General features: G+C 45.0%; 1 protein-coding gene across 1 annotated transcript; it reads left to right on the plus strand.

Moving 5' to 3' along the window:
• The first annotated feature begins 4,282 nt into the window (after positions 1-4,282).
• Positions 4,283-8,316, plus strand: LOC149364094 (uncharacterized). Its single transcript, XM_089570025.1, has 4 exons — positions 4,283-4,444; positions 6,944-6,966; positions 7,426-7,485; positions 7,942-8,316. The coding sequence occupies exons 1-4, from the start codon at positions 4,405-4,407 to the stop codon at positions 8,167-8,169; spliced, it is 351 nt and encodes a 116-aa protein (XP_089426151.1). The 5' UTR covers positions 4,283-4,404; the 3' UTR covers positions 8,170-8,316.
• The last annotated feature ends 335 nt before the right edge of the window (positions 8,317-8,651 follow it).

Consider the following 8,651-nt stretch of genomic DNA (forward strand, 5'->3'; position numbering starts at 1 on the left):
GAGCTGGCGTCGGCGGCCGCCCGTGTGCGGTTCTCTCCGGCATTCGGCAAGGTTAGCTTGGGCTGCGCTCTGGGGCGGCAGGGAAAGCTGGCTGCTGCGGAACTACCAAATAATAACGCAAGATCTATCTAGCTTGGAAAAGGGGGCAATGAAGTGAAGGTTCAAACGCAGCATGGGCGAGGAAATGTGCGCACAATAAATAATCAGTAAACCATGAGCGAGAATTCCAGCAGACTCAAGGTGCGCGCTGAAAAAAAAAAAAAAAACTCACTGTAGTAACTAGATATAGATATCTGATAAGGCTTCTAGACTGCCGCGGCGTATTCGAGGATAATACGGGTGAAAGTTTCATAGCCGGGTTTCCGAATGGATGGGGGAGAAATACCTCGAGGACTTGGGGTTACCATGTCTGACTCGAGATGCTAGACCGCGGGTTCGATTCCCATCTCACCCCAATTATCTTTCCAGTGCACTAATTTACATTACATTCGTACATGTAATAATGACGTTAGGGTAATGTGGAGGGGTTGTCTCCAGAATTTATGTGACGTTTTACTCACTTTTCTAATCCGCCGCTCTACGTGTGACGTCACTATATTTTCGCCCAATGCGCATTTTCTCGCACGCCGTTGGCTCCAACGCCGCCGGGCCCTCTGCAGAGCGACAGCCTTTACGCCATCGTGTTAACACTGAATTCGTGCGGAAAACGTCACGCATAGTACGCTGCGCCTTGAAGCCTTCCGCTTGTGCGAGCTTCTTTCATCAATACAGCCACTTCTCCTTTTGCCCCTTCGTAGCCGGTTCGGCACCCTCAAAATTCAGGGGGCGCTTTGGCATTCTAAAGTGCGCGAGGCTTAAGCCATTACACGCAACTATGACAGCTACTGTGACTTAGATTGGCTAGTCATGACAAACGACTAACTATAGTGATGACTAACTAGTCATGACTGGTTAATGGCCAAACTAGTCATGGCTAGTTAATGACTAGTCAGTCATGACTTATTAGTTGACTAACTAGTCAAGATTGGTTAATGGCTGACTAGTCATGACTGATTAGTTGACCTGGGGTTATTTAACCTGCACTGACATCGCACAGTACACGGGCCTCTAGAATTTCGCCTTCATCGAAATTCAGCCGCCGCGGCCGGGATCGAACCCGCGTCTTTCGGGTCAGCAGCCGAGTGCCATAACCACTGAGACACCGCGGCGAGGCGTTCGGGCTGTCTTCATGCACTGCCGTCGACTAGCGAAATCGTGGAGACGTTGGATTCCGTGAAACGGTGTTCAGCACCTTGGCCCGATGGGCTCCCGCTTTTTTCCTTCGGTTTTCGCGCAGTGTGGACCCCATTTTCACACAGGTAATTAAGCCCTTCTAGAGTTAGCAATTTTTTTTTTCTAGATCCCTTCAGAACTGGTCGCAATGCTCACCTTCCTAAAAATAGTCCTTCCTCGTCTCGTCCGGGAGATTGGCGCCCCATGTTCACATGCTCGGCTGAGATGGCAGAGAATGGTGCGTAAAGGCATTTCATGCCCAACTCTTTTGTGTATACCGCGGGAAAAATGGCCGTATTTAGGTAAATATATATTTTTTTTTGGATTGCGAACCGTGAGGTTTAAAATTGAGTGCAATACGTCAAACGGAAGCCAGTTCAACACATTGTTTTTAAATACGGCATTCAGCAAAGTGTGTCATCTCTTACTGACAAACTTTACTTGCGAATCAAGGTTTTTAATAAGTTCGCGCAAAACTTGCTTACGGATGCGTATACTACAAAAAACAAAAGCAGAGAAACTTCGGAACGTACAAAATCTCTGCCAGTTTAACAGAAAATCATTCTAAAAATAAAGTTCTTGCCCGTACAGTTTTTCGGCTAGAAAACAATCTCTTCAGGCTCTATACATGAGCACACCATTGGGCTAAGCACTGGGGGGCGAAACCTTCGCAGCGCAAGCGGTATTAAATCCTGATTAACGATGCGGAGCGAAGCTCTTAAAAATAAGACAAATGACATCATTAATGTAACTATTGTTTTCAAAACGGCCCCTAAGTCGAGAAAAAAGGGCCCAAATAAGAAAATAGCTCAGGCGTTGCCATTGATATCCCTTACAAAAATGCTTCTTGAGTCAGCGTTGAGCTTTTCATGAGCAGACTCAACATGCCATGTTAAATTTGTGTTGGGACCAGGATGGCCTCGCGTTGGTGAATTATTGAGGCCGAGTTGAAAGCCTACGGAAATGTGTCCACTGTGCTAGATTTGAGCATTCTCAACACAATTTCTGCATTGCTGTCTTGTTGAATTCATGTTGAAATTACTGGGGTGATTCAACACGTAAATTGGAATCTTGGTTGTTGTACAAAAAACATTCCTAGGAATGCATTCATATTGCGTCAGATGGGCCTACCGATGCCGTTTTCGGCGGTATATTCACAATTATTGCTGAAATTTCTCGTTAACTTGACGCTGACATCCCCAGCCGTGTAGTGTTCCACACCTACTCATCGACACACATCTGTTAACATAAATAAATACATAAATACATATACTCTGGCCTATACAACCATCAGATTGGAGAGAATTTTATTGGACCCAATATTTACACGACAAGGGACCACAGTCCCTCACAAAAACGAAAATACAAGGCAGCTACTACTGTCGCCCTATAGAACAAGGCACTGAAATAATACAACCATCAGATAAAGAACATGGAACAGTATTGCACATGAGGCTACACAAAGAGAAGTTTATTGTCTTTCAAACGAACAGGACTAAAGAGTCAAGGCAGGAGTGCCGGTTAGTTACAGTGCAAATAGAAACAAAAAAAGCGCAATGCATGTGGTGCTATACACAGATTACATGACTAATGCGGGCAGGCTGACAGCGCCCGAGTTACTATACAAGTACACACAAGTCACAATACAGAAACACTGTACACGAGAAACGCAGGAAATTCTAAAAGTTACATGAAAAGGTGAGAACTGGGGAAAAGGGGGGGGAGGGGGGGGTAATCAAGTTCACGTGCAATTTTTTGTTAGTTGGAGACCTTGATTCATTCATAAACAACTGAAATAAAGCACTACTTAAGCGCCCTTTTTTATGAGCGCACACACGAATCTTCCGAAGTAGGTATGCCTGAAAGAGCATGTTGCACCACTCGCATTTTTTTTCTATGCAAAAAAAAATGACTTTTAGCGGTTTACAAGAGTCTTAACTGGTGCTGCATACGTTCTTAAAACGTATAATGTGATAAGGTTCTGTTTACATGACGCATGTCGAAGTGATTTCATTTAGTTAGGTCTAGAAATGGCTGCCATGAGATTAGATTCAATTAAATTCAACAGAAATTACTGAACAATAATTGTGTTGACTATGTTCAACAAAAATTTTGTTTAGCAGATGTTGAGTAGGCTCAACATACATTGGATTCATGTTGGTTTCCATTTGATTCAAAACAAGAGCTCAACACGACGTCAATTGAAGCTGAAAAGTCGTTTTTGTAACGGGTGTTCTGAATTTGTTCCTGCGGTAATCTTCACTAAAGTAAGATGAGGCCGCACCCTGAGAGTCACTGCTACCTAGATGGCCGACAAAAAATAGCAGTGGACGCAGCTGACTCACTAGATTTGTACGTTTCAAGACGCATGCCACGCTGGCGGAGGCGACCATTCTCAATTTTTACGCTGCGCTATTTTCACAAGCGGTTAAAAAACCACCTGCACGCAAAAAGAAAAAAAAAGACCATCCGAAACTAAAATTAAACGCATTTACTAACTTAAAGGCAGATCGCACAGCATGTTGAAGAACACTGACGGGGGCCTTTCGAAATGGGCGTTGACGTGCATCGTTAGCGGGCTAACAGTGGTCAGTGGGCGCGGTACGGAAAGAGTAAAAAAAAGAAAACTTGGGTTTTGGGCAGTTTCAGGTGGCATAACGCAGAGAGACGATAACCGATAATCTTCTCCAGTGTCGCAGACTTGACATTAGCTCAGCTTTTTTCGCCTAGCTTAATCATGAAGATTGCGTTTGCCTCTCATATTTTCTGAGCATGGAAGCAGGAACTAGCACGCGCTCTGACCTCCACGACTCGTCGCTATTCGTTAGGTTCCTTGTTGGTGGCGCCGAAATGTAACTCCACGCAACATCGGTGGGTGCTGCCTATTTTCGCCCGGAGCCTTGCAATGCGCGGCGGCAACTTCCTCTTTCTCCAGCGTCAGAACCGCGTGAGCTCAAATAACGGAACTGAAGGGCCAAGATGGGAAGGCAACTGTAATAAACAAGGACAGCGAGGGCGATGTGGCCTTGCTGCCAAGAGCCGGACGGCGTATAAATACGCCACCACACCACCACATCGTCACTGCTCAAGCCAGCCCATCTTCAGCATTCGTTCTCGACAAGACCTGCAGAAATGCTCCGGGTGTGCGTTTCTCTCGTTCTCCTTCTTGTAGGTGAGTGGCGTTCTTTTTCACGCGCACTATTTCCTCCAAGATAGGCTTGGCGTACAGTACTTTCTCTAAGGCACAGTTGGAGTACAGTATTTCTTCTAAGATACGCTTGGCGTAGAGTATCCCCTCTACAGTACGCTTGGCAGTGGAGACTTTAAGCTTTAAAGAGCAAATTATGAGCAATTCACAGAAAGAAATCACAATGCCACGTTATGCGATGTAGTTATGCGATCTATGCCACGTTATGCGATCTGCACCCACACTGAAACATTAAGCTACAGAAATTCTTAGCGCGGCTGAAGCTTGGGAAATTCGGGTTTCGTGGCTTGGTGACAATGAGAATTTCGTTTATTTTGCTCAAGCAGCCCGTGTTATGTGGAAGACTTACTCGTAGGCCCCTGATCGTAATTAAAGCCGCACCAACGGTGGACCTTGGTTATACAGAGTAGCTGATTGCATTTGAAGCAATGGAGAACTGTCTGGCCACTATAGTCACTCACTTTGTCTCTTGTTTATGCTGTTGCAAGTTTTTCGAGATAGTCTGCTGGCTATTTCGCATGTTCTTTTGAACTATTGCGTAGGGTAAACTGAGAAAGCCGTTCGCTTCGGTCGGTTTGACCACTTCTCGTTCCCTTTATCATTATTGCTGTTGGCCACATTCAAAGGTTGATCTCTTTGTGAAATGCGCATGCAGTCTGGATCATCATTGTAACGGTCACCCGTGAAGTAGCTTACTCTAAGAGAAAGATTGAAAGACGCTGCTTAATTAAACACACTGAGGACAACTCGATCTGAATTTGGTCGTTAATAAAATATTTTTTAGTGGCTGTTTCTTAATATTTCTTCTTACGTTCATATTAGTCCGACAGAAAAGAAAACGCAATTATTGTCGAGAAAATTGCATTTATATCTTTTCCCGCTGTTTGATTCAAACTGGTGACGTCTCCACCGAAAAGTGCTTCGTTATCACAATTTAGAAGCAAATGGCGATATACACTTACAAAAATTTTTTTAGACAGCCAATGGGCTGTCCATAGACTTCTGTGTATAAATTACAAATAAACTCCCTATAAACAAATCTCAGAGACCAGCCTATAGGCAATACGAATTCTAAAGACACTGTATAGACAATACAGGGTCTGTTCTGAAAGTAGTAGGACTGGTTTTTTCCTGGGCGAACGGGCGGACGAGAGGTGGTATGCGCGTGCAGGATCGTTGAAGGAGGATATTGGGAATGCTGGGGAAAATCGGCAGTCGGCTCTCGGCAGTTGATGAGAGCAGGTCGCTTGTACTGTGAACCCCTGTCTAAACGTCTCGTCACGCAGAACCATCGAGCGTTTACTGGATCAGCGATACGCGATAAAGTTTTGAGTAAATCTTGGTAAAATGGGCAATGAGACTCACAACATGATTAAAGAAGCCTACGGTGACGCTTCCATGGGTAGATCAGGTGTTTTTTGAGTGGCACAAGCTGTTACGAGAAGGTAAAGAAAAAGTGGAAGAAGACGACCGCTCCAGACGCCCTTCGACCAGCAAGACCAACGAAAATGTGTAGCGAGTGAAATATTTACCTAACAGTGATCGTAGAATGAGTATCAGAATGATTGCTGATGACTTGAGCATTCCTCAAACCCAAGTTTTTGAGATCGTGACAGAAAACTTATCAATGAGGAAAGCGTGCGCGAAGTTGGTGCCGGGAGTGTTGTCAGAGGAGGAAAAGGCCAACCGGTAGGATCTTCTTGATCATCTGAATAAGGACCTCGATTTTTGTCCAGCACAAGGCGGCAACGCTGCCTCAGCCCCACTACAGTCTCGACTTGGCCCCTCCAGACTTTTTTCTATTCCCGAGAATAAAATCGACGCTCAAAGGGAAACATCACGGATCGGTAGAGGTGGTTCAACAGGCTGTGACGAGGGAGCTAAACAGCATTCCGGTCCAGGCGTTCCTGGAGGCGTACGAAATCTGTAAAACTCATTGGCGGCAGCGTGTAGGTTGCTACCTTGAAAAATTGTAATCGTTTGTACTATTCTCCTGAATAAATTTTGTTTAAAAAATTCAGTCCTACTACTTTCAGAACAGACCATGTATATAGATTTATGGCCATACACTTTTAGTCGGCTTTTGCCTAAAGACAGTCTATAGACTACGAATAGACAAAAATAAAGATTTGTAGGATAGCAATAGTCTTTATAAGAAGTCGATAGACTGTCTAAAGACAATTTTTAAAAGGTAGCGCCTACAGCCTCCCGGATCCGTGCCAAAAAACACTGCGTCAACGCGCTCCAATGTGCTTGCGGAATCTTTCGGTGATGGCGACGCATGCACTTCTGTTCTGAATGCATTTCTCGCTGCTTGTTGTCTCCACGTTTTATTCAACTTACGAATAATAGTTCCTTATGGCTTCTATGTGTACGCATGCATCCGAGCATGTGACTAAAAACATCTATAGCACCGGCAGGCTGTGGACTAATACATTTACTTCGCTGTTTTTGTTTTTCAAGGTGTCGCCACTGTCATTGGAGAGGTGAGCAATCTTTTTATCCCTTTTTGGTCACGTGTTTTTCACACAGGGGAATTATCTCCGTAACAGTATTTTGTGCATACTTATAAGCGAAACTAAAAATCCTTCGGTTCATTCTTGAATGACAAACGAAGACAGCACGCGCGCGTTAAGTTAATCTGTTAATCGTCCTCGCTACCTTCCGTAAGTTGCCTTTCCGCAGTGATCTCGGGTACTAAGAAAGTTGATATCTGAAACGGGATAAAAGGCTGGCCAGGTTTTCTTCTGCAAACTGGTGATAAAATTGATTGACTCGAGAGCTGCGAAAACAAATATGGCGTCTGTTGTCTCGTCTAAGAAGAACCTAAGAACATTTAGAGGAAAACCTAATCTCAGTGCATTTAGAAAACTCCTTTTCTGTGTACAAATAGGGACCGCTCGTGATAGGAGCAGTGTTAAAAGACGATTTTTCTATTCCCATAGACGGACCCCCGAAGCCCCCCAAGACCTCCAAGCATCACTTTTACGGAAGAGCCTCCACGGGTATGTGTTTTCGATATCCTATTTTTGAGCTTTCATGATTACAGATTGTTGGTACAGCTGCTCTTGAACGTTGGAAAAGTAAGAACAGACAAAAAAGCTGAACATTTGCGTTTTACCCACCCGCTCTAAAACCATCATTGCATTAACCATCAACTCTCCTAAAAAAAACGGACTGTTTACCTGCACACGTATTCTTCGGAAGATTTTAACGGAACAAATTTACCCTGAGAGCCAGGATGTTAACTTGGAAAATTCAACAAAGTTCATAGATGCACGTAGGAGCAATCAGCGTTCTGTGAATTTACATATTAGCCCTTCGCAAGCTTGTTCACGTTCTTTTATTGTACACGGTGCTCCTATAAATAATATTTGTCCGGTTTTACTCGAGCATGAACACTGAGAATGCCAAAGAGCGCAGGTTTCTACGCTATAATTATTTCCCCTCCGTGGTTGCAGTTCCGAGTTCGTGGGTTAAGTTCTGCGCATGGCAGCCACCTGAACCTCGGAGTCCGCGGGGAATACGACATTCTTCGCTCGGAGGATGGCAAGAGGCTCACAGCCTACGGTGAGGCCTCGCAGGGCATCGGCCACGTCCCCGGCCATTGGTACGCGGACCGTCCCCAGGGGGAGGTGGGAGTGCAGGTCCACATCCCCTTCAATGAGCCTCCGAAAAAGGAGGACTGAAGTCCATCCATCCCTCCTCCTCGTTCTCCTGAGAAGGGAGCGCCGGCTTCTTCACAAAAGCTCAAAATGTGACCTCGTAGTCGGACCTCAGGAGGCTGCCAGCTCGACTTCATTTGTCGTAGAACAATAAAGCCTTAAATAGTATCATTCGTTTCAACGTCACAATTCTTGAAAAAAATGACACGTTCGCTTCTCGAAGGCTACCTAACAGTGCCCTATTTACCAACTCTGTGAACTCTGAAGTCCATTCAAGAAAACTCTTGTCTTCGTAGGTCCGGGCCGAAACGTGTCGGCCCTTTCAGAATTCATTTCCTCCCGGTGGGCACACACGACGCAGGTGCCGACTTTTTGCTTAGGTTGGTAGTTCCATCCAATCGTACACCGTGTGAAGCACTGAAGATTTTAACATCCGGGAGGTGATTTTGGCGCTGCCGCTTAGAATTTCGACGAAGGCGAAATTCTAGAGGCCCGTGTACTGTGCG

This window comes from Amblyomma mixtum, chromosome 2 (assembly GCF_055824585.1).
Source record: "Amblyomma mixtum isolate Tamu chromosome 2, ASM5582458v1, whole genome shotgun sequence".
Classification (NCBI taxonomy): domain Eukaryota; kingdom Metazoa; phylum Arthropoda; class Arachnida; order Ixodida; family Ixodidae; genus Amblyomma; species Amblyomma mixtum.